At 43.9% G+C, this 25437-nt stretch overlaps 2 protein-coding genes across 10 annotated transcripts in view; one reads left to right on the plus strand and one right to left on the minus strand.

Annotated features, from left to right (window-relative positions):
- Positions 1-1767: 1767 nt before the first annotated feature.
- LOC113955050 (lysophosphatidic acid receptor 3-like) overlaps positions 1768-25437 on the plus strand; it is a 32384-nt gene continuing 8714 nt past the window's right edge. For 4 of the 9 annotated variants that reach the window (XR_003530402.1, XM_027660148.1, XM_027660145.1 and 1 more), the window contains exons 1-4: positions 5137-5377; positions 10189-10436; positions 16305-16447; positions 22740-22890. The gene's annotated coding sequence lies outside the window, so the exon portion shown is untranslated. Of the gene's footprint in view, positions 2056-5136; positions 5378-10188; positions 10437-14538; positions 14767-16304; positions 16448-19054; positions 19069-22062; positions 22891-24895; positions 24911-25437 lie in introns of those variants that run through there. The other 5 variants (XM_027660141.1, XM_027660147.1, XM_027660143.1 and 2 more) reach the window with 5 other exon arrangements.
- CA4 (carbonic anhydrase 4) lies at positions 8523-25012 on the minus strand. Its single transcript, XM_027660140.1, has 8 exons — positions 24723-25012; positions 14672-14725; positions 14164-14334; positions 11961-12139; positions 11701-11793; positions 11372-11435; positions 11069-11232; positions 8523-10132 (listed from the first exon to the last, which is right to left on the minus strand). Exons 1-8 carry the CDS (start codon positions 24778-24780, stop codon positions 9944-9946), a joined length of 972 nt encoding a protein of 323 aa, XP_027515941.1. The 5' UTR covers positions 24781-25012; the 3' UTR covers positions 8523-9943.

A 25437-nucleotide genomic window follows, 5' to 3' on the forward strand; every position in this document is an offset into this window, starting at 1 on the left:
AAGTTGGCAGCATATCAGAGGAGCAGTTTGGCCATGAGATGGGAACAAGGATGTTACACTGGGTGTTTTAACTTCTTACCTTTCCTTCCAATTATTTTTTTAAATGATTATGAATGAATTATAAGCCAGAAGATGATTACTTTCAGTGTGGGTGTTTCCAAATAGTGCCTCAATTAAAGAAGCCAGTCTGTTTTGCTTTTAACATAATCCAGAGATCTGGCAGCTCAGTGAGATACTGCTGTAAACCAGCAGCAATTTAAAGGAGTAAGAATTAAGAGTGACCTGAAGAATAATTAGCTTTTAGCACAAAATCTGTCAGGATGAGGAGCTTGGACTGTTGTTTAACTTATTTGATTTAACTGGGACCAAAACACTGGTTGCCTTCCCTCTCGTGTGAGTGGCAGGTGGTGGAACACAGCAGAAGACAAGGTGAGTGTGAAGAAGGGTAGAGTTCAAATAAATAAATAAAATATGTTAAGAGCTGATTAAAGGAAGGATAGGACACAGATGTGAGTATCCCCTCTGAATATATTTCACTCTGAGCTGGGTTTGCTCCTGCTTCCTTCAGCTGCTGGGTTTGATTGCAGGGCACAAAGCAGACACCTCCTGTACCTCAGCCTGGTGTCCCAGGCAGCACCAGCCCTTTGTCAGCCCCTGTCTGCTCAGGCAGGTTATAAATCTGTAACCTTGCACTTCACCTTTTGTGTCTTGTTTAATGACCTTTTAAAGCTAAATGCAGGATGGCCGAGGGGAAGGGGATCGGCCGTGGAAAAGCTGACACGTCCGCAACCTGAGCTCTGATGGCTCTGATTGCTCCAGTCTGCTGAACAAAACTGCTTTTTCTTTGTGGGGAAGAAAAAGAGGGACAAGGGGGACAGGGAAGGGTTTTCTTAGCCAGGTTCTCTGTCTGTAAAATGCAGTTACCTGCTTAAAGAAGAGGCTGCACTCGTCCAATATGAAAACAGACTTTTTACACAAATCTCTGATTCCATTTCACAAGCTGTTGTTTCAAGGGCCTCTTGCAAGAGCCATTGGAAGTGTCATCCTTCATTTCTTTTGCATAAAACTGATCATTTCAAGTTCTTAACAGGCTCTTCTTCTGTTTCCCACACTACTAAATTTAATATACACAGACTTGATATAAAAATATATGATAACTTTTATGTGAGTCCATTAAAGTGTATATTATCCCTAAGGAATGTCTTACTATAAAATCCTCTCCACTTGAATGAAAGGAAAACTGAAGTTTCCCACCATTTCAAACCGGGACAATAATTTATTTTGGTGATGATTGTAATGGGTATTTTGGGTCCATGTGTACAATAGTAAAACTGACACTGTTTTCTTTTGTTTATGTATTTTGCTTAAAATAAAAGATGACTCCAAAGGAAGGTATTTGAGGAAGAATGCTTGCAGAGAGGGGCCACATTTATTTTGGCTGGCTGTGCTGGGCTGTCAGCTGGACACCAACCTGCACAATTCACAGAGACCTTCAACCTGCTCCCAGCTGCCTTTACCACAACAACTTGCAATGCAGAATTCCCCCCTCGCTCAGCTGACCTGGGCTGACAGTCCCTTGCAAGCTGCACCAAATACTTTGCAGTCATTTTACTGCTTAAGATTCCCCAAATATCTGGAATACCAAAAATGTGTTGTGGGCAGGTCACTTGTACTGTTTGCAGTTCGTGCATGTCCACGGTTGTGCTGTGCCCTGTCTGACTATTCCTGGTGGTTAGACCTTAACTGAATTTTTATTTCAGAGTCTTACTGAAATGACCTGCTGGTCACTTTTTTAGCAAAAGGGAAAAAAGGAGAGAGGAGTGGGAAGCGAAGAAATTGCCACCCTTTCAGTATTAGAAATAATGTCCCTGATGGCAGAGGACTCGTAGAAGTGATCAGTGATGATCAAATTCCTCTTAATAAGAACAAACAGCGCTGTCGATGGAGAATGTGCTGCAAGGAGCTTCCTGTGGAAACCACCACATCCAAATCCTAACCCAGGAGTGCTCAGGGCACTGGAGCAGGAGAGCTGTCTGTCCTGAAGGTCCCTTGCAGGTGAGTCTGGAGACAAGGCAGGCAGGAGGGTGGGGTAGGGAGCAGCGGGATGGGCTGTGCCCAGAACAGTCCCTTTGCCACGGGTTATCCCGGGATAACTGACTGCTCTCTAATGAGGGCACAGGATGTGTTAATCACTCCACTCCAGCGTTCCTGACAGGAACTTGGCAGCAGGTTCCAGCCACCCAGGCACTGAGGCTGCAGGTTTTATGGCCGTGCCCAGATGCGATTGTGGGGCTGTTCTCCCTCGTTTCCTCAGGGAGGAGCAGGTTACACTCTCACTGCTGTGGGCTCTGCTGGAGGCAACTGGTTTGCAAAGTAAACTGTTGCTTTCTCACGTGTTGAAGTCATTTTAACCCCTATCTCAGTCTTTATTCTTATCTTTTAAGCCTCTATTTAGTGTGTTTAGCCAGAAAGTTGAACATTTCAGGCAGCTCTGTGTTCTGCAGAAGTTAAGACTTATTTAGCCATTTATGTCTTAGTCAAAGGAGGGAAAAGAGCTATTGGAGGAGTTGATTCCATGTTATACAGCTTACTGTGCATGCTCTTTTGTAAATGAGTTTAACTCTCCCAGGTGGTTCTGCACATCCCGGGGTCCCACAGCCCTCCTGTGAACCTGTGTTACCTCGTGTTAGCAAAACCAGCTGCTGGTTTCACCACCTGATCTCTCTTTCTTGAGGCTGAATGCTTCCTGGGGTCATTTGGTACTTGCTGAGAAACAGGCAGGCAGGATTTTGCTTTTTAATAAGCTTTATATGAGGCATTTATAAATCATGAAGTGTGGATTGCCTGCTGTCCCAGCAGGTCTTCCCTGTCCCGGCCTCACAACAGCCCTGTGGCTGCAGCAGGAACTGCACTGGCTTTCAAAGTGTGTTTCCGTGCAATCTGAATGTTTGTGTTTTATGAGCTTTAATAGCTGTTTTTCAGCATAAATCAGCCTGGATGCATCACATGTCCACTCCTATCCGTGGGATCATAAACCCCAACTTCCCGTTTATGCCCTGGCGCCGCAGTAACGACAACGGGGACAATAGAAACCCCTTTCAGTGGGTTGATGTGAGTGACACCAGAGTCCTTGTCACAGTGCTTGCTAAGACACCGTGTTCCTGCCAATCAAACTGTTGTAACACCGCTGGAGCAAGTGGAGCAATTTCTCCGCTCACAACCTGCTTTGTGGACTGAGCTCTCTGTGCACAGGGACACTCCTGGGACTGCAGCTGTCACAGCACACAGTTCCTAAAATGTTTGAGCTGAACCAGTGATCTGGAGCACTGAAATTCTCTGAGGAGATCAAATGAAGTGGTGAATCCTCCCTTTTGCTTAGATGTGTTGGGCATGAAGGGCTGCACAGACAGCGGGGAACCATCAGTCACCGTGGATCTCAGCTGACAGGGCTGGAGAAGCTTCAGCAGCTCCATGGTTGACTTTCTGTCTTTATCTTGCTGTTTTAAGATTTAAACTCCATCTCTTGTTTGCCTTGGGGAGGTCACTGCTGTTCTCCCAGGGGTGCTCCCAGGTTCAGCAGTCACTGCTGGGTTCCAGGACATAAACCATTATGTTTTACTGCATGTAAGAAAGCATTTTGTGCAATGCTGAGAGCTTCATGTACCACAAACTCAAATGACTGTAGGTTTACAAAGATACTGCATTCTTGATAGGAAATGTCTGTGATTTATTTAGAGTTTAATCTCAGCATCAGCACAATCAGCAAAATGTAAAATTTCTGCCTTTCTTTGTATCTCATATAAATTCTTCATAACTACCCATGTCTGCAAACTAATCCATCAAGATCTTTCTCTTACGTGCTGGGAACAACGAGCAGTCTTGGTAATGTGGGAAGGGAATGGGTGTTGACATTATGAAGGTAATTTCAGTCGATGAAAAACAATATAGTTTTGAGAGGTAATAAAAAGGAAGGGCATGGAGAAGTTTAGCTAGAGATAGCTAGGAGATGGATTACAGGAAAACAAAACCCATGGTCATTAAAGCAGTATCAGCTGTTCAGATTTTTTTTTACATCCAAACAGTGTTTGACTACTGGATGTCTAAATCACTTCAGAAGATATTAATAGGTAAGGGATAATAAAATAACCCAAATTGATTATGATCTTATACCATTTACGATATAACTTTAAATGCAAATTGCATTCAACTGCAAGAAGGGAAATGGTGTCCCAAAGGCATTTCAATTAATTGCTGTAGTTAATTACACTCATAATTTTACTTGTGTGACTAATTATAATCAGGTTTTATCGGTGTATATGGATTTATTTCTGATGCTAAAAGCCCCAAACAGCAGGTTATTTTTAGGAAATACATTTAAACTTCATAATGGAAACTGCATGTTCCCATTCTCAGCAGTTGACTGGAACGAGCTGTGTCTGTTCAGGAGGAGTTTGGAGGAGATCAGGAAGGGAACGTGCTGAGGAGGGGTCTGGGGAGGTCACTGTGGCGCTGCTGCTCCATTGCTCACTCTCCCAGTTTCTTTGATCACTTTTTATCCTGTGTTGGGCACCAGAGTCCTCAGTGGTGGCCCTGAGGTCACCAGAGGGACTGGAATTTGGCTGGAAAGGCACTGGAAGTGCCACCTCTGTTCCCTGCAGCCTCTGGTGAGACCACTTCATGGGGGCTCCTCGAGCAGCCAAAGCAGCGCTGCTTTTGGGGGTGATGCCTGTGGATTTTTAGGATTTTTAGCTTTCCATGGATTTTAGAAGTAGTTGCGTAGTAAACGTAGATTTTAATGTAGCTGTATAATCTGTCACACTTTAGAACAGTAGTTTACACATATTCAACCCTATGACCCCATTTCATATGGAACTTTCTAAATTCTTTTAGTTTGTTTAGACTTCTCTCAAGGCAGGCCTTCATTCTGTTTAAGACCATTTGCATCCCAAGCCTCTACAACAAGATCAAATCAACTTTCACATACCTTTTTTGGAGATACAGTGTTTGCCACAGTGTCTCTACCACCTGAACCCTGGGATACAACACCTGCTCCGTTGTGGGGTGTTTATTCCCTGGGATGGCGCCCCTGGGTGAAGGAGAACGAGCTCCCCTCAGCCTGAAGGGGACCCTCAGGAAATGGCGGCCAGCAAAGCTAAAGCTTTGGGGGGTGCCCAACCCCGAGCCTGCCACCCCTGCTGTACCCAGAGGGAATTTTTGCCTTGCCTCCCCTTCTTTTCATATTTTTCCTGGCTTTTTTTCTCCAGCTTTCTTTTCCCCTCGGTTCGTGTTTCCGTGGCAGGGCCTGGCACCAGCACCCGGCTCTGTCTTGGCCGCCATGGCCCCCTCAGAGCCTGGTCTGGCCCCGCCGCCTCTGGAGGTGAGTCCGTCCTGTCCAGGGGGAGACAACAAACAGGGAAATAACACCGGGAAAAGCATGGAGCACAGAGATGTGCCAGGTGGAGCAGTATCCCGGGCACAGGATGCCTCAGTCCTGGCTCTCTCCCCACAGGTGCAATCCCCTCAGGCTGGATCCCCTCAGATGTTTTACAGGGCTGTGTAAGCAGCACGAGTGGTGTGAGTGAGGGGGGTTTGAGACATTTCTTATGGGTGAATCCCTCAAGAATGTGCCCAAACACCTCCCCTGTGTCCATGGGAGCAGCCCCTCGGGCCGGGCAGGGTGGTGGGAGGATTCCCTTTCCTTACTGTGTCCCTTCAGTGCATCGCAGCTGGAGTTTTATTGCCTTTTCCACGGATACACATTAATTTACCAGTAAAACCCACACTTTTTTTTTTTTTTAATGTAATTTGTATGATTTTCTCCCATATGCAACATTTTCTACAGCAACCTCTGAGTTACCAGGTCATTTGTTTCTCTGTCATTGAATTGTTTTTAAATCCCATCTCATTTTAGTGTTTGGTGGAAGAAAATCACCAAGTCCGCTTTTAACTCTATCAAAGAGAGCATCCTGTCTCCAAGGGTAATAATTTTTCATAGAATCGTTTATAGAATAATAGAACCATTTAGGTTGGAAAAGACCTTTAAGATCATCGAGTCCAGCTATAATTTTTGTGTGTAATTTTTGCTCCTGGGCTGTATGTCCTGGGCAAGGTGCAGCACCAGGCAATGGATCCTCCTGTCTCTGGATCAGAGCTGGTTGATGTTATACATGGTATTAACACATTTGTTAAACTCCCAAACCAGCCTGGGAAGTTCAGTAGGCTTCTCTGTATCCTTTTTTTTTTCTTTGCCTATGGGTGGTTGGATGGATATTTTACATGGATTTGCTGTGTGGTATCTTTTTAACTGGAAGGCTGCTGGCTGTGCTGGCAACTGCTGTTTTTCCTCTGAAATCCACTCCTGGATGGACCAAGAAGGAAAGGACAAAGCAAAAGGCTTTCTCCTCTTCTCCCAGCAGTCACAGAAAATTAATTTTGTACAGTCAAGTGCATTTTGAGCTGGTGTTTGTCAGAGGAGGAGCTGTGACTGTTCAATGGAGGCGCCAAGTTTGTCAGAATTCTTTGTGGATAATGTAAATATATTTCTTGTGAGTAATGGTTTGGTTTCCTTGTCTCTTTCTGCTTCCTGAGAAAATGTTTTGCTGAAAACATATTGTATTAAGAATTTTTGTTTTGTGCCTGCCCCTCCTGTCACCCCCTGCTCCTGATGTTTGAAGGAGCGACGCCAGGCTTGTGTTCATGTGGGAGAGCTGCTCCTTCACCTCTCACACCTCCGGAGGGTGCACTCAAGTCAAGGTCTGATCTGGGAAAGAGCTTTTTGGATGTGTTGTACAAAGCCATGTAATCTCAGCTCGGAGTGTTTTTAGGAACAGGGAGGATCTGCTGATCTGGTGAGTCCCCAGTTGCTGTTCAGCACATGAATGGGCTCTGCCGTGGCAGCAGTTCCAGCTCTAAACCAAAGTCCAAGCTGCTTCCAAAGGACAGAGCTCTGGTAAGCAAAGCTACATCCACACTTTGATAATCTCCCAAATGTTTTGGTCTTTGCCCTCTTGAGCACCATCACTTCATACATCTGGTTTCCTACAACCCAAATGCTGCTCTATGTCCCACTTGATCCAGATCAGCAGAGCCTCTGCTTGTCCCTGTTTTAAACCCCAAAATTTCATCTCTAGTGAATTTTAATTTCCAGTGTAGTTTCATTTTCTCTTGGACTCCAGTTTTCAGCCCCAGAAGACAAACAGTCATCTATTCTGGCTCCCACAGATGTGAAATGGATCAGTGAAGTTCTCTGCTGACTTTTCTGTACGTGGGAAAATAATGTTCTTTCTGGGTCCTTCTAAATCCTTTTGTTCCTTCCCCCACCCTTTCCTGTATTATCATGGCTTGGCCACTTGTCCTTCAGGAGTTACTCTCGTTTCCTGGTGTCTTCACAATATAAGAAGTTTCATGCCAAACACAGCATAGACAAAATTCCTGACAATCAGCACCTGAGGCTACCTGTGGAACAGCAAATTACTTTTCCATAACCATCTTCACAAAGGCAATTCAAGCGTCCCACTTGAAGCCTTCCTGTCTTTGACTGCATTTTAAACGCACTGTATTTATTCAGTGCATCAATACTGGTCCTGTCATTGTCACACCCTGTCCCAGAACAGAACGTGTCACCTGAGTGCAAAGAGGAGACTCTGCCACGGGACAGATTGAACTCAATCACTGTCACAGGTACAGACTGGAGCATTTCCCTTTTCCTCATTGCCACAACACTGAGTCACTCAGTAAAACTGTGATACTTGTCTAATCAGGTTTTATCCATGCTGAGGTTGGTGCAGGAGAGGACTTAGAGAGAACTGTCTTCTCAGCAGATTTTTGTCTTTCTCTTAGTTCTAATATATTTCATAGTAAATAAGTTCCTCCCACATTGGAATTATTGGCTGTAAATGCTTCTCTCTATCTCCATGATAAACTGAGGCACAGCCTAGTGAAAACTGCCCCAAGTTTGATTTATCATTTATCACCAGCAATAAGTGTCAGCTGACCCCCATCCTCCATAGGTTATTCCACTCATCCTTAATGAAATGAGAAGTTATTGAATAGAGAGGGATGGTGGGCTCTTGTGCATTTTTATCAGTGCAAAAGGCATTTCTCAGTGAGGCATCCTGAGGAACCTTCTCATCACTGCTCTGTAAAACAGGAGCTGCCAATCCTGCAGGAGTTCAGTGTGTCATGGTGCCTCGTAGGTCTTGAAACAGCAACAAAAACTGAGCCTTTCAGAATATTCCATTTATTGTGGCTTGTTGAACAGCAAGAAAACAAAGCAGCAATTTGCTGCGTGCAGAGAACACCCAGGTGAGGTGAAATAAATCTCCAGAAACCTGCTGACATTAGAAACGTCCCCAGGTGCTGCAAATCCCTGCCCCCCTTCCCCAAAAATGCAAACCCAACCCTAAATATTGTGAAGAAAACAGGAGGGGAAAAAAAAAAGTCACATTCCTGTTCTGAAAGAGTGTTTGTAGATTCCCCTTCAGCAAGGACGAAAGAAATAAAAACTCAAAACAATTCAAATATAGGTCTCTTTCAACTTTAATATTTTGTTTATGTTTGCTCCTCAAAAGTCTTTCAGTTACATAAAAATACAGTTAAAGTATTAATCATTCCTTTAAACATTAAATAGTTGGATTTGCTTTCCCATGTGTGCTTTTAAAGCTTATATTATTGACTGATAAATATGAAAATAGTTCCTCCCCCCCTGTTTTTTCTCCTTTGGTGAGCTGTGGTTACTCTCACTGCCAGGATTTTCCTGAAAATGGCCATGTAACTGTAGTATAAAGTCATCCCTGCAAACACTACCTTAGAGAAAAAAAATGCAAGTCTGCTAATGTGAAATCCTGTTTTGATGTGGCCAAAATCTAAAATTCTAAAAGAATTTCTGTATATCTTTTCTGTAAGAAATTGGGTGAGATCTGAAGGTGTCAGTTCAGATCAAAATCTTCTTGGAAAAACTGTGAGTCTTTACCACATGTGAATATTGCAGGTGTGTTATTATTAAAAATTATATATATTTATACAAAAGAAATATATATATAAGAAAGAACCATTTCTTGAGCTGTCCCATTTTATTAGGCAGATAAAAACTATAAAGGATCATCAGAGTCCCGTGCTTCAAATGCAACCCTCCAAAGAGAGGGAATTTCCACGGACGCGCCCCTGGTCCGTGGGGATGAGCTTCCCTGTTTCTCTGTGGCACATCATATTGGCCCTGGCATCCCAGAGAAGGGATGAATAAATAAGAGAGAAACCTGAAAACCGGAATCAGGAGATCAGGTGAAAGGAATCCAGTATCCTGAGCTAAACTGGATTCAGATCTATAGAAGGAAGAAGGGGAGGTTTGTGTTAATGAGGTTTGTCACATACCCTTCCCTAGAGGGGGTGACCCAGATGTTGCTCCACTGTGTGTGAGCGTTTTTTTTCTTTGCTCTGTGTTGTACCTTCAGGTAGGACAGTTTGGGATTATAGGAATGACAGCCAGCTTTGCAGTGTTGAGTGTAAACATACTCCAAACAAACCCCTTCACAGGCACTTAAGAACAGATTCCTCTTGAAGGTCCTGGGTACAGCTTGTCAGGTGTCCTTCCAGTGACAGGTTTGCAGATAATCCGTCCTAATCCATCCTAATGTTTCCTCTGAGTGTTTTGCTTTGGTTTATTTTAAAACTGAATCTTTGCAGCTTTATCTTACAGTTCCTTTGAATTCTGGTGGTTTAGTGCCACGGGTTTTTCTGTAAGAGCAGCACAGTCCTTGGTTAATGCCTGGAGGAGGACAAGGTTACACTCTGTACTGAGATATGATTCACGAGTTGGTAATTAGAGAGGCTGCTTGATACAAAGGGCCAACAACAGCAAGAATAACAAACAAAAAAAAAAAAGACAAAAAGACAAAAAAAAGAGGGCAAAAAAACCCAGCAGAACGTTGAATGAGGTGAGAAATGTTCACTGGGAAGGAGAGCTCAGGAAGTACGTCAGTGTGAGGAGCAGCAGCAGGAGCTTTGCCGGGGGCAGGACGGTGCTGGCGCTGGACCAGGACACCTTGCGCTCGTTCAGGGGCTGGATGGGCCGGAAATTTTCAATCATGTGAGTTGAGTTCTTCCCATCAAAGTGCAGAGCTGCAAACTGAGAGAGCTGCAGGTGGAGAAGGAGAGAATAGATCGTTAAACCTTCTTTTTTTCCCCCCGCAGGACTCTGGGAATTGCGGTGTCGCGAACCCGCGGGTTTGAGCGGTGTGGGTGCGTTAAAGCTTGCAGGAAACACCGTGACAGGGGCCACTGCCAGAGGTCACCCACAGATGACTCCTGCCAGCCTTGGAAATCAGGGGCACTTCCTCTCTGTGTGAGCCAAATGCTTTGTTCACCTCAAGAACCTGGTCACCCCCGTCCTCCTGACGCACGCGGCCCTGTCCTTGTCCCCCACGTCACAGTGCCACAAGGTAGGAGCACGAGGATTTCTGTCTTTGCTCCAAATTCCTCACAGCACCGTGTGATGCTGAGCTGTGCCTGGCTTAGCCCTGCCCTGTGACTGAGGGACTGTGAGGAAACTGTGAGCAAACTGTGAGCAAGGAGCTAAAGTCCAGGTGCTGGCCCTCTGCCAGACCGTGCAGCCTCTGGACAATCCGTGTTTTCGAGGCACTCATGATTCAATCTCCTGTTCCTCTCTACAGGTCGAAAATGGGCTGCTTAAAGCTGATGCTGATAGGCTCACAGTTTGGATTTGGAATTATTCTGTTCTGGTCTCCTGCCAGCGGGAGAAAAGCCATGAAATTTGGGAGTGAGCGGGTGACAGCAGTGGAAGTGGTGCTGACGAAGCGCTGAGCTGGGCAATTACCTGGGGGGTTTTCTTGGCTTTCTTTTCCCATCGTCATTTCCCCTTCCTTCCCCTTTCCTGCCATTTTTCCAGAGGTGATTTAATAGGGTCAATCAGCTGGCACTCAGGATTACATTTAGGCTGATGCCAAGTGAGTGTGTGTTTGGGACAGGGCAGGGGAGCAGCTGGTCAGGCTGTGGTGCTGTGGGAGTGGGCAGGCAGCCCCAGGGGCAAAGCAGACCCTCCACTCTGACTCACCTGGGAAAGACTGAGCTCAATTGGCATCTCAAATATTGTCCAGATGACACCCTCGAAGCAGTCAGGGGTGGTGAGGGAGCCCTCATAGCGATAGTACCTCCCAAGCTCTTCCTTAGGTGGGAGAAGGGAGCTCAGTGGCAAAGGATCCATCTGTGCTGACAGCCCTGAACAAACCACGGGCAAATACCGCCTGTAACACTTGTGGCTGCAGGTTTTGTCCACATTTATCTTCAGCCTGATCCCCCCATGCACCTCCCACATTGCCCAGCCTGTGAAACCCCCGTCACAAGTGTCTTTTCTCACCTTGGTATTGAATATTCTCTAGTTCATTTAGAAGAGCTGCATAATTTTTATTTTCCTCGTCAACCTGAAATGGAAACATTTTGATTCCAAATCGTGCGTTTCTCAGCCACGGGTTGCTTTGAGTTAATTGTGATTAGAGCAGGAAAGAACCACAAGGGTAAAAACCAGCAGCAAGCAGGATAGAAGAGGGTAGAGGAACTCAGTGCTGACAGAATGCCTGCAGAAGACAGGGAGGGTTAGGTCTTGTGTACTGTAATATTGGCATAAACAATCACTCAGCCAAATTGCTGGTAGGTTTGAGATGGACAGTTAAAAATGTGACAGCCTACCTTTATAAAGAAGGCAAGCACAGCCAAACCATCCTTGTATTTCTTGGCTTCTGCTACACTTGGAACATCCTCTCTTATATGGACAAGGTGCAGCTGTAACACAGTAATAGCCAAGGCTCTGGTTAGTGAGCAGTGTCCTCACTTCCATATTTCCACTCTCAGACTTCCCCAGGAGATCCAACCAAGAGTTTTTCTGAACAGCATCTTGAAAAGCCAGAGTTCTGGAGTAAAATCCATAACCCACCGGGGTTCTCACCCACCTCCATGGCGTATTTCTCTCCATCTATGCTGTGCTCTGAGCCAGGGATGTATTGCTGCACTCCTGGGCTGCTTTGCTGCAGACTTGGGACCCCCCAGTGCAAGTGGAATTCTACTGCCTTGTATTTTCTTGCCAGACCCCCACCTCCAACTTTCGGGGATGCATCCAGTGTTACCTTAACTGGGGGAAAAAAAGGGAAATTGTTTTAAGGGCAAAAATCAGATCATGCATTGATAGGATGTGAGAGCAGAGATTCAGCTTTATCCAAAAGTTCTGGCTTGAGTTTTCATACCAACTGTTCCAGAAATTCAACTCTGCAGAAACTGAACTCTTACAAAATTATAGCTGAGTTTAATTTGGAATGAATTATAAACATTATGACCTCAGAAGTCAGAGCTTCTTCTACCTTTCAGAAGACCCTCTATTCCTTCATTTTTTGTCTAGGAAAACACCCTCTATCAAAGTATTCATCACAGTTTATTTGGGTTTAACCATTGTTTAAATCTCCTGTTATCTGCACTGTAACATTTATTTTAGGCAGGGTTCAAAGACATTCTATTTTAATTTAGAGTAGTGCTGCAATTTAAGCCTAAGAATCTAAGTCATTATATCTGTTTAATGTGATGTTTGATCTGCTGTTAACAGCAAAACAAAATGTTCTTAGGACATATTCTTCCAGCTAGACATCATCATCACTTCCTTGATACATTTGACATATAATTTTAAATTTTACTTATTAGGATCTCTGCATTAAACACAGCACTTTTCTCTGCACAGGGGAATTCTGGATTGCAGCCCCAGAGGAAAATTCTGGATTGCAGCCCCAGAGATTTCATTTGTGCTCTGAATTCCAAATGAACCTGGATGAGTCACTTAGTTCCTTTGTGTTTTTATCTGTAAATGGATGAGTCACATATCTTTTAGGCTTTGTTTATTTAGCTTGTGGGACCTTTGAGACACTACCCCTTGCTATCTGCCCATCACCCAACACAGGGATGGTTTAATCTCACCTGGAGCTTCTAATTGCAGTGGGAATTTAAGCAATAACTGTTCCAGTGCTGTACTCATTTAGCCCAGGAACTGGTTGCCCTCAGAAGGAGGAAATTTTAAACCCCTAATCCTCATGCATGGCTGGGGAAGATGAGAGTTCTGAGCAATCCTTATAAATATTAATTTTTGTGTAAAAGGGACTGCAAGGTGGACATTCTAGAGCACCATTCTGTAATGGCAGAGTCATTAACCCACATATCAGTGAAAAGTCACTGCCTTTTCCTTCTGCTTTGTCACAATACCAGTGTTTTAAACTAGAATCTCTGGCTGTTCAAATCTCCCCAGCTGCCTTCCTACCCTTCCCTTTTAAGCCAGGAGATATTTGCCACTTGCTGCTTTCTGCTTTAAGGATTTGGCAGTTCAAATAACCCATCTGAGGTTTTAAGAACACCTGAAGATGATTTAAAATAAAATAGACCACAGGTTTATTTTTAAAGCTGAAGTAATTGAACATAATTTTGTTGAAGCATCATCATTACAATTGCTCTTAGTGAAGAAAGGCGAAGGAAGTGCAACAGTTCTAAATTACTCTTCACTGATTCACTGTTAACTGAATCAATAAGTAGCTGATCAACACACTCAGGTTACCTTCTGTGTGGAGAGAGAACAGGTTTAAATCTGAGAAGATTTCAGCTCATTATTTAAAGAGCTGGTAGGACTCACTCACCTCGAGCCAGTGGTGGAATGAGTGTCCCAGGTTATGTTTTATTTCAGCAGAATTCTTTGTGCAGAAGCAAAGTTTGCAAAGGGCAAGCTCAGAAATGAAGGGTTTAGGAGCATTCAGCAGAAAATCATGTGTCTCTGCTTAAAGGGTTGTCCTGAACCCCTCTAGCCCCCAAATCCTCATCCCAGATGGTTTTGGGGTTGGAAGTTCCCTGGGCAGCTCTGTTTGTGCACATCTATAGGAACCATTTCTGCTGAGATGCTCAAGGGCCACGACCAGAACCCAGAAACTTGATAACTCCCACAAAATTCCCAGAAAGTCTTAGCTCAGACAGTGTTCTGAATGTTTCACTTCTGAAATATAGGGCTGATATCCCATCTGTGCTTCCTTGCTACAGGGATACCCAGCACCGTGCCCAGGACGTGGAAGAAGCGAATGCTGGTTCCAAGGCAAGGCACAGATAAATCCCACAGTATTTGGCAGTACTTGCCTGTATGTCCATTATTTTCCACATTCCACTTTGAAGACCCTTTCCCATCATATCCCTCAAAAGTCAGAGGCTTGAGGCTCTTGTCATAAACGACATTTTTGGTGACAATGTTGATGGGGGACTGTCTGTCCCCTTTGCAGGCGGCGTCTGTCAGGTGCCACTGGTGAGGATCTGTGGCAGGGTGAAGGAAACAAGTTTTTTCTGTAGACAGCAAATCCCTCATAAAGCCAAACCACCCAACCAATATACTCTTGCTTGGGAAACTGGAGACATCAGGGTGATCTCCTCTGGAGCTCATTTGGAGTTATTTTGAAACAAAATGAACAGTTACCCCACCACGAGTATCTTCAAAACACCCTCCCCTGGGTATCCTGCTTAGCACTGGTGTGTACATAAAGCATTAAGTGCTGAGTTGTGTGAAATTTTGCATTATTTCTCTCCAGAGCCCCTTTGCAAAATGGAATAATCACAAATGTGATTGGAAAAAAAATCACTTGGTCAGCTGTACCTTCACACTCCGGGTGTTCACACTTCTGGGACCGGTAACACCAGTGGCTTCCCACTAAAGAAAAAGAAATAAAACCAGCAGATGTTCAAAATTAGGTGAATGAAAAGCTGCACAAATTGTCCCCCCCTCCAAAATCAGCAGTGAAATGGATCCTCAGAGAGTGACGACTGGGCACATGTTTTTGAGAATTCCTTGGGGTTTTCTGCCCGATTTTATTCAGGTAAGATGTTTCATTTCTTAAGTATCCAACCAAGGAGGGCTGGCAGAGGTGAGTGCTTCAGCTGTAGAGAAACCTTGAGTTGCTCAAGACTCCTTAGCAGGGTGAAGAGCACCATGCAGCAAGTCCAGCTGGGTTCTGATATCCCATAATTTAGAAGAGATCCTCTGCCCTCTCTAGATCTCCTCCTGGTCTTTACTGAATCAGTTCCTACCTGGTAACATTCCCCCCAGCAACAGTTCTAGCAGGAATCATTAGGACTCTGTGTGGCTTCCAAATAATTTGATTTTCAAATCTTGGCTTCCGCAATTTCTTGAGGCAAAAGTTCCACATTTGAATACACGTAGTGTTAAAATAAATCCCCTTTGTCAGTTCTGCACTCGCCAACCTTTCATAGACTTGTAAATTCACTTATGCAAGAGGACTTATTTCACTCTTTTCCAGGAACTATTCTAAAGGTTACTTGGTGCAATAGGGAATTTGAAGAAATGAAGGATCCCACTTCCTGGAAGACCTGAAGGATCGTTAGTGTAACTCAGCTGTGATCCATCCCACAGAGATGGCTGAGAACTTTTTCAGTAGAACATCTTAATTTTATTTTTTCATTGCCAGAAGAAATGCAAAGTTCAGAGGAAAAGAGCTGATTTAACTGGAGTATGTGTTGATCTAGTCAGGAAAGGAAGGACTGTTTTGGTTGTCACAGGTTCCTTCAGTGGCTTTTTATGACAGTTCTAAATTTCAAAAGGACTTGGACAGGAATAGTTCTCTTAGGCTATCAAACTTCAATCCATAACAATTCAAAACCTCTTATAATCATGATTAATACTAGAGCTTCTGTTTTCTCATGATTAGTAAATTATAGACATTTTACGAAATGGCAAATCAATTTTAAGGATCATTATGGAGGGTCCTGTCATTAGATTGGTAATTACCAGAATTTGTAATTTATAACACACCTGCTGAAAGGCTCATGGTGGCTTTTACCACCTTTACCTTGATATCAGTAGCAGAGCAATACATCCATCCATGAAGGATTTAGAAGTTATAAACACAGCCTTGACATAAAATGTGGGTAACTATAATCCAGAGGGAGACTTGGACAAGCTTGTGGCAATTAATACAACCTTGAAAAAATGAGAGTTCCAGCTTTTCTTTCACAGAAACTAAATTTATGCAGAAAACCACAAATGATGTTGACTCACTGTCTAGTTTAGCAAGTGTTTAGTAATGCTGAGAGGAAAAGTAAACAGCATTGTTAGTTTGTGTTGGAAGAGCTGAAGGGATTTCTGTGGTGTTGTTCCATTAATGTTTTTTAATCATCCAAAAAAATCCCTTTTGACAAGGTTTTATTTTTTGACAGACTTCTGATAGAACACAAAACTTCACTTCCTAAACTTGCTGGTTGCATTTTTCCAGGCCTGTGTGTGCACCAGAGAGTGGCCTGACCTCCAGCTGAGCTCATCCCCACTGGGACACGGCAGAACAGGGAGTTCCAGGCACAGAATGTCACCAAGTGCCTTAATCGATATTCTGATCAATAAATGCCCAAAGAACACCAGGTAAGGAGACCTTCACATGCTTGGTTCTGTTCCATAAGTCAATGTTTGTGTGGATAAATGACTCCAGGCATATTTTTGGCAACTCAGTGCTCAGCCTGTGCTTTAACAGTTCCACACCAGCACATCAGAATTGGGATTTTCTTGGCAATTTATACATGAGTGAACCTTTAGGAGAAAGAAAGCAGGGAATAACCTGGGCATGAGAGGACAGCCACCTGCAAAGATTTGCTCTCAAAGCCTTTGAGAGGTGAGTTAAAGCAGAGAGGAGAGTTGCCAGGTGAGAACTCAAGGTCAGGTGAGGAACCCCAGGCTGTTTACCCCAAACTCCTGGGTTTGCACAGAGGTGAGCAGGGCTCAGACATCAAAGCTCTACTGTAGTGCAAATTGGATTTTCCAGTCAGTGGGATTCACAATTGGGAGTAAGTGCAGCCAGTTCATTGGGGATAAGGTTGTGGAGCTTTTAAACCAGGGCTGTAGAACTACAAAACCCAAAGACAACCACAGCAAACACCAAGGGAAGGTAAAGGGAAGGTGAAGGTCACAGGATCACGTTGTCAATGGTCCTGAATCAGCACCTCAGTTTTGTGGAAATGGGTTATGGAGCCTTTTACTGCTGAATTCACAAAACAATCACTGACTTTTTACTGCCTGAACAGGTGCTGGCAGGTTCTCTCAGATAAACTTGTGGGTCTCAATCACTTCTGAGTAGACTGACACCATGAGCACCCTGAAAGGCTTTCAGTCATGGCACCAAGATGAAGGGGAGAAAAAAGATTTTAAAAATAAAATGAAATTTAAAAAATCCAGCCCTCGGTGGCTACAGCTGCCTCACATCCAGCACTCAGGAGTGTTCATCCCTTCTTCTGTTGAATCCTAACTAATAATTAGTGTTTGAGTTTTGCAGGGGTTCCAGTGAGTTCCTGGTATCTATGAACAAAGACAGGATCTGTGTTTTCTATCAAGTCCTTATCTCAGTTGTGGTTTAGAGGGGTGGATGGTATCAGTGAAGTAGAACAGGATATAAATTCAGCATTTCATAACAAAAATGTCCTTAAAGCTGTTAAACCTTAAACAATGACCTAATTAAACATTGCAGAATGCCTGAGCAAACAGTGAATTAACGTTTATTGTGAATTAGATACGTTTTTGGTTGGCAGCAATGGAACATTGGAGAACAGGACCTTTTGTGTAGATACTGCTCAGGAGGAACCTTCCCCAGTGTCACTTACAAGGAAAATTTGCCTTTGGATTTTATCTGAGTCAGGTGTGATTCCTCTCTACGTGTGGGGACCTTACACGACAATAGTTCTCTTCTTCCCCTGAGCTTTAGGGCTTTATTTCTGAAGCAAGAAGGAAAGATACTTGTCACATCCAGTCAGTTGTCTGTGGTCTTAGGCATGATTAGGCCCTAAGGTATGTTGTCTAGTCTGGTCTTAATTGTCTGAGTGGCTCCTGCCACTTCCCTTAGGAGGCTGTTCCACAGTCTATTAGCCATCACCATCAGGAAGTGTTTCCTGTGGAATAGCTTACATTTTCCACTTGCTTATCTGCATCCCTTCACTCCTAGAAATATCACTGAACCACCCTAAACAATTCTTTTCCCTCCCTGGTGTTTACAGCGTTCAAGTAGTTCCCTGCTAATCTGTAATTCCTGTTCTTGCTTCGTCCATCCTTTGTCCCATCTCTTGACACCATTTCAACTTCCAAATCCTTCATCCCTCTTCCTCTGAGCCCCCTTTCTTACAGGGCCTGGGTACCTGTCAGGTCCCACCCTGCTCTCCTCTCACCTGACTGCTCTTTCAGTCAAACCTCCTCAGCTCACCCAGTTTCTTTCCTGTCATTTATTTTGTTGCCTGGAGAAACGCAGCAGAAAGTGGGTCTTTCAGTGTTTCAGTGTTTATTTTCTGTTTCTTTGTTTTTATAGCTGAGGTGCTGAAATAATTGCAGTTATATATATATATATACACACACACACACACTTGGACCTAGTTACTGTATTATCAACTATATTTTGCTTTTACCTTGTGTTATGGATCCTTGATTTAAGTAGTGATGTACCACACCATAGGTGTCACACTGACTTTACAGGTTTAATTTAGAGTAGGGCTGAACTGTGCTGAAGGCCTGCTCTTCCTCCCCAGAGTTCAGGACAGTTAAATTTAGGGAGTCTCTCTTGGCAAGCGAGCAATCCTACTTATCTCTGTTTCTTCCTTGTCAAACTTACAACTGGTTTCCTGACCAAAGCCGTTTTCTTGGCACCGGGAATAGCTGGAAAACAATACAATTACGTATTGTTTTCATTTCATTGTAAACGTTTTCAATTGTTTTAGCTATCAGGCCTCGTTTGGAAGCTCCAGGCAGAAAATTCCCCCCGTCGAGAACTCCCTCTTCTGTTCAGCCGGGCAGGCGGCCGGACAGCGCTGCTGGCTGGGAGCCAGGCTGGGAGCAGCTGCCAAGCCGCTATTGTGTGATCTAGGAAAAGACCCTTAAGCTCTTTGGACCATGCTCAGATTGCCTGAATTCCATAAAAGTTCCTAAATCTACTTTGTCCTACTTGTTGCCTGTTTGCTGCCCTACTTGGACCCGCGGAGCCCGATCTCGGAGTGAGTGCCGTGGGACAGGTGTGTTCTGGGGGCCCAAAATGCCCTCTTAACTTGTTCACATGCACAAAAGACTCACTAAAACAGGTTTTGTCCCTCTGACAAAGTGGCTGAAAGTCATGAATTTTACATTTGACCGCTGTTTTTATTAACTGGATTTAATCTCTTGAAGCACAAATGACATTAATGCCGCAAGCAGCCAGAAGGAGTGGGACAGCAAGAATATCCTGTGCTGCTCTTTAGTTCAAATCCCTTCTCCCTTTCACTCACTGACTCCTTTGTTTGTCCCTTTAGCCTCTTGTCACCCTTTCAGCCACCTCCTGGCTGACCATTCCCTGTTCTCTGGGACACATGGGTCAGTGTGTCTGCACTGCTCCCTTTCAGAGAGCCCAGGCTGCCCTCAGTGCCAGAGCTCTCCTTACTGCTCTATAATCCACAGTTTTCAAATCCATCCCAAAATCTGCTGTCACCTTTGCAGCATTTTCCATGGAAGTGGCAAAAGCTGATTTTGCACGTGATGTATTTTTAGCTTTGGTTTGTGTTGAGCTCGTCCTAATTTTAGCAGGCTTTGTAAAACTTACTATTTTTAGGATAAAAGACAAAACAACTTAAAAGCAGTTGTTATCTGTCTTTATAATTAATGAGAATGCTGACCACAAGCTCAGCATGTATAGATAAGCCTATTTATACATTCTTAAGTGTTACACATCCTCAGGAAGCCCCAATCAGCCACTTTGACAGACAAAATCAGTTCCAAGTGCTTACTCCTGAATTTGTGTATCCTAACCTTGTAAAAACAAGTGTTTGTCATCATCCATCGCTCTTCTCTTCACTTTTACCTGGAATTCTGGTTTTCATAATGATATATATCTTTATGCATGTACATTCCAAGGTATTTAAAGGGGATTTAGCCTTGAAAATGGGCTTTATTGGAGTGGTGAAACATTACAAGTCACCACATCTGATTTGAGCACAGTGTTTATAGTTTGCACGTGTACACATAAATCACATGTACACATAAATCACTGGCTCAGTGAGGTCTTTGTAACACACATAAACTAAAGCAAAAACCCAGAGGGTGAAGGATTCTGACTGTGCCTTATTAACATCTGCAAACCACTTCCTTTGTGTCAGAGCCAGGAGAACGTTTTTAGCTGTGACCTGTGATACTGGGGTAGCCTCTGTCATAGATCTGTGTCCTCATAAATGTGCTGTACAAAGACAGAAGCTGATCTTTAACAAAAAAAAAGGAGTATCAAGGGCTAAGGTGATTGGCCTCTGTGAGGGATTTTGCCTTGCTTTGTTTCATAAAAATACAATTCAGAATTTTTCTGAAGTATTTTTAAAATAAAATTCAAACAAACCCCTTTGTGGCTTTGCTGTCCTTTTGCAGTCTTTTATGCTGAGTTTATGATGACTGATCTTATGGCTAAAAATATAACTAAAAATCTAATAACAGGCCATTAGATATATTCTGCAACATAACAAAGCATCTCCTGCAGTGCCAAAAACAGGGGAAAAAAAGCCTGTTCCTGTGGAGACAGGCACTGGACTTTGCAGCATGTCCTGAACACCTAAAGGCTCTTGCTGGTTATTTGGGCAGCTGAGGGAAAAGTGTCTCACAGCAGCACCTGTCTCTGAAAATGCTTTTCTGATTCCAATCTTCAAGATCTCAGTGTAAGAGCCAGGAGAAAAGGCGGCTCCAGTTTTCTTAAGAATCACAGTGCCCAGCTGGCAGCAGGAAAGGGATGTTCCAGTCCTTATGCTGATATTTTTGCTGTAGGAGAAAGGAGAGTATTTATTTCTTAAGCTGGGGTCATGTCACTTGTCACCTGGGTGTGGCTGCTGTGTGGGGCTTCTGCCACGCTCCTGTCCTTCCCCCAGAGCTGAAGGGCAGCAGGACAGAGCCCTGGAATCTTGGATGCTGGCGAAGGAGGAGGTGATGCAGCACATTGCAGTCCTGCATGAGGTCAGCTCCAGCCTGTTCACACAAATTGATGAGTCTGGAGTGTTCTCCTGCTCCTCAGGCTGATCCCTAAATGCAGTATTAGTAATGTGACTGGGGCCACTGTGTCCCTGGAAAACTGCCCATTCCTGATGTGTCACCAGGAACAGGCTGCAAGGAAGGGAACAAAGAGGCTGGATTGGCAACTGGGATGCCCTTGGATGCATCAGCTGAGTAGAGCCTTGATGCCCAGTGAGGCACCTCATATCCATGTGCTGCCTTAGGCACAGCATGGATCAAACAGAGCAGGATCCACCCTGGTGTGTGAGGGTGGGGGCAGTGTGGGATTCATTCCTGAGGGAGGTAGCAGAGGTGGCCTTCAAACCTTCCAGGGGTAATTCTTTGAGGGCAGGTTGGGATCTGTGGTGAATGTGGATCTCAGCAAGCCATGTCTGCACAGCACACATCCTTCCCAACCCCATGCTGGGAAGGGCTTCAAGGCTCTCCTGGTCTGACACAAAGTCACCCAGTCATGCAACACAGATATATCTTGATGTCACACCTGGCAGGCTGCAGAAATGTGAGAAATCCCATATATGACTCTCCTACTGTCTCAGAATTGCTTTTTAGCATCCTGCCAGTGATACACAGGGCTGTGTTCTGCCTGCTGGGCTTGGTTCTCTGTCCCCCAAAATGAAACAGGGGGAGTCTCTTACTCTCAGTGCACCCCCAGTATCCTGTCAAAATCCCCAGCACACAGGGGAGCTGCCTGTGATGACAATCCTCAGATAAACCTTTACATGTGTTTTGGCACCCTGAAAGTTGCCAGGGAGGAAGAGAAGAAAGCCCTAAGCATAAAGACCCTTCCTTGAGATCAGAAGCCTGTCTGCACTGAGACAGTCGAGCAGCCACTTTGGGATAATGTCAGTGATAGCTTGTCAGCTGTATTGACTCGTGTGCTTGGTTAGAGTGGTGGAGAGAGGGAAATTCAGGCAATCCCTACCTCCTAAAGCACCTGTGGATCACTGCCTAAAGCAGCTATGACTTACTGCCTTTTCTCTCTGTTCCAGGTCTTGCACTGCAATTATTCTTCTTCTTCTTTCTTAATCAACTAAAAATGCAGCTTTTCATCCCAGAGTGTGTCTTAAGTGCAGCAGCATCCCAACTTTGCCAACCCTCAAACGGATTTGGGATGCAACCATCAATGTGTGTGCAGTCCACACCATCAGAACTGGAAAGGGAAGAAGTTACAGCATCCCTTTTTGTGCTGTTCATGGGGCTTTTGGGTATCTTTTGAACTTGAATGGCCCTGAGGAAGCCCCAGAGTGAGAGCTGACGTCCATATCCGCATGGTTATGTAAATTTTATGTTCCTCAAAGTTGAAAGTATGTGAGCAGAAATATAGAAAATTAGAGGAATCATGTTCTATCAGGTAACAATCTGTTGGAGCACCAGAGCATGGACTGTGGGAGATTGTCTCCTCATGGCTGAGCCCTGCTCTGTGATAAAGTAAAAAGTTAAAATGTGCTGGGGTTCATTCCATTCCTCTTGAAGAAAATTATTTTCAGTAACACCTGGAGCTTGCTCTAACCCCACCTGAAAGCTGCTGGATGGATGGATGAATGGATGGATATTCCTGCTCTCTGAATGGTCCTGGAATGAATCCACCATTAATAAAACCTCTCTCAAATATTGGGAACTTTCCTACTGGAATTTGCAGACCTTTGGCCTCTCTTCTGCCCAACAGCAGCGCCAGATCCCTGGGCTCTCAAAGGAATCAAACCATCCTTCTGAGGTGCAGCAGTGCAGCTGGTAAAGGAATATACTGAGACCTGTATAAGTCAGTGGATGTGAGGCTGGACAGAGCTTTAAGGGAGATTGTTTCTCTTCCAGGTGAGGTGAGTGCACCTTTGTGCCCTGGTTTCCCTCTTGTAGAATGGGGATAATGAATTTTCCTTCCTTACAAAACCCTGGAAGTGCTATTAGTAGTAATTTTAAAAGCCAGGTGCTTTAATATTAAGACAGGTCAAGGCTGAAAGCAATTTGAAAGATTAGCAATCAGTCATTTGAGTGTTTAAGTGTGGGGAGTGATGAACTGCCCAGATTAGAACAGCCCAGGTGGAGGTGACTTAAATGAGCTGGTCAGGGGATCTCACTCAAGCTGGTTCTGAAAAGGGGCAAGATGGAAAGGAAATGTTTGGTTTTTTAGAAAAGATACTTTCTGAGTATAACAAGAAGTAATTGATTCTCAGAAGTTGAGGTTTCGTGAAATGTGCAGCCTTTAACTTGGCATAATGTATCCTGTGAAGCTTCTACTTCAGGAAAAGTTTGGAAAAGAAGGTGGAAGGGATAGCAGGTTCCTTTTGTGGTAATAACTGTGTAGTTTGGCTCTACACTTGGGGAAAAAAGTGGAATTAATCAGGATTAGGGCAAAAAAACACCCACAAAATGTTATATGCATCCCCTGTATTACTTCCATCTGCTAAAACATTAATTATTAACACTTACCTAATATAAAATCACAAAGGTTTTCTAGGTAGTCATTCAAGTTTCCATAATACATCCCTTAACAGAGCAGCAAATTTAGCAAAGTGTTAATCAGTCAGTGATCAACAGCAAGCAAACACTCATTGTAGACTTTGGAAAAGCAAAGGCTGTTTGTGTTTGTGTTTACCTGTACCACGGGAGGGAACCTCTGGAGAGAGAACAGAACACTGAGGAAAGAGGGAAATAGGGACTAAAGGAGAGGGAAGGTATCGGGACTCTCAGGTAAGAGCCTGGAAAAGGCAGGTTCCTGAGCCATGGAGAATTAATTAAGAACAGAGAAATAAAATCAGGGAAAGCCCCTCAGTTTCCCCAGTGCTCAGACTGAGCTCCTGAAGGCACTTTGTGCACCTCTGTCACCTGAAGTCTCTGAACCTTGATCTGCTTTAAAAGCATCTCCCTTCAGCCACTGTCGGTGCTTCCCCCGACACCTCTGATAACACCAGAGCTCTCTTTCCCTCCCTGCACTCTGGTCTAGTTTAGTGCAAACAATAGACCCTTCTTCGCTTTGAAGAGCTGCAGGGTTTAATTTTGGGGCTGTGTGCCTGTGTGTGCAGAGGAAAGGGGATTTGTTCAGTGTTGCAGCATCGCTGATTAAATAGAAGCGTAAAAATGCCTTCTGCATTTTTCAATACTAATTATAGATCACTGTTTAATCGAGCCATGGTAAGTGCTCAGTGTACTTATGGTGCCCAGGGAGCAAAAATAGATGGGGCTGCTGGGCTGATGCAGCAAAGACATATTGTTCACTCTCTCTCAGCAGAATTTCACCTTATATCATAAACAGCAAAGCAATAGGAGTGGAAAACCAAAACAAGCTATTTGCTTTAAGTTTTAAGGAGTTTTACAGGTAAAGAAATCATGTTTCGATATAAATGCACATGTCTAATTAGCTGTAGAGATCTAGTCAAACCTCATTGATTTTCCTTGGAAGAGGAAGGCAGATAGAATCTCTAAAGGTGAAAAAAAAAAAACCAAAACAACCCAAAAGCACTCATTCATTCATGAGAAAAGCCTATACTTGATGTTTTACCCCAAATAATAAAACACAGAGAAATAAATAAATCATTGTTCATTTACCATATGAAGAATCAGAGAGCCTGTGCTGTGTGTCCTGACACTCAGAAACAAATCAGAAATCAGAATAACCTTAACACAGGGTTAGAAAGAGCAGGCAAGGACTTACCTACTGCCTCTGTCTTGAGAATGTGCAGAGAGAACAGAGCAAGGAACAGCAATTCCATTCTCTGTTTTAAACAGGCTCAGTGTTGGAACCAGAATTGATTAGACTCCTCAGGACGTGATCATATTTCTGCTCTCAGTTTTATACTGGAGTAAGTACTCCAGGACAGACCTGAAAGCCATGGCAGGAAGGTGAACTCCTCCCCTTTGTAATTTCTCCAGATTTACCCCGCTCCTGATTTGCCTAAATTTATTCATTCTCCAAAATGAATGGCAAAGGGAATGAGGCTCTTTGGCACTGAGCCTTTAGTGAATAACTGAGACTTTGCAACCTGTGCATGTTTAGTGACCTCTTGCTGAAATGCTGCGTTTTTATTTAGGGGTAGTTTTTTTCCTGACAGCCCCCATGACATTTAATTAACATGTGTGTTAAAGTTGGTGGTTTTTTTAAAAAAAACCCTATGAAACAAATAAAGCCCCAACTGCCCCCATCCCCACCCCACAACCCTGCAAACAGCTCCTCAGGATTGCAGTAGATTAGAGGAACTGGAAAATGGGAATTCTGTGTGCAGTGACAGGAAATGTTTATTAGGTGACATGCAGCACCTTACTTACGTAATTAAGGAATGGTACTTTTTTTAATAATCCTTTTTCTTAATTATCTGCTTCTGCTATTATAGTATAATATATACAGACATTTTTTTCTGTCCCCTTTCCTA

This window comes from Corapipo altera, unplaced genomic scaffold, assembly GCF_003945725.1.
Source record: "Corapipo altera isolate COAL_440 unplaced genomic scaffold, ASM394572v1 271, whole genome shotgun sequence".
Taxonomy (NCBI): Eukaryota; Metazoa; Chordata; class Aves; order Passeriformes; family Pipridae; genus Corapipo; species Corapipo altera.

Bases quoted from the DNA above. Each gene is read 5' to 3' on its own strand.
- CA4 (XM_027660140.1), bottom strand. From the start codon at position 24,780: ATGGAATTGCTGTTCCTTGCTCTGTTCTCTCTGCACATTCTCAAGACA. The intron at 14,726-24,722 runs GTAAGTCCTTGC...CTTTTTCTTTAG, and splicing joins TCTCAAGACAGAGGCAGTAG to TGGGAAGCCACTGGTGTTAC. The intron at 11,794-11,960 runs GTGGGTGAGAAC...ACTGTGTTACAG, and splicing joins GAGAGAAATACGCCATGGAG to CTGCACCTTGTCCATATAAG.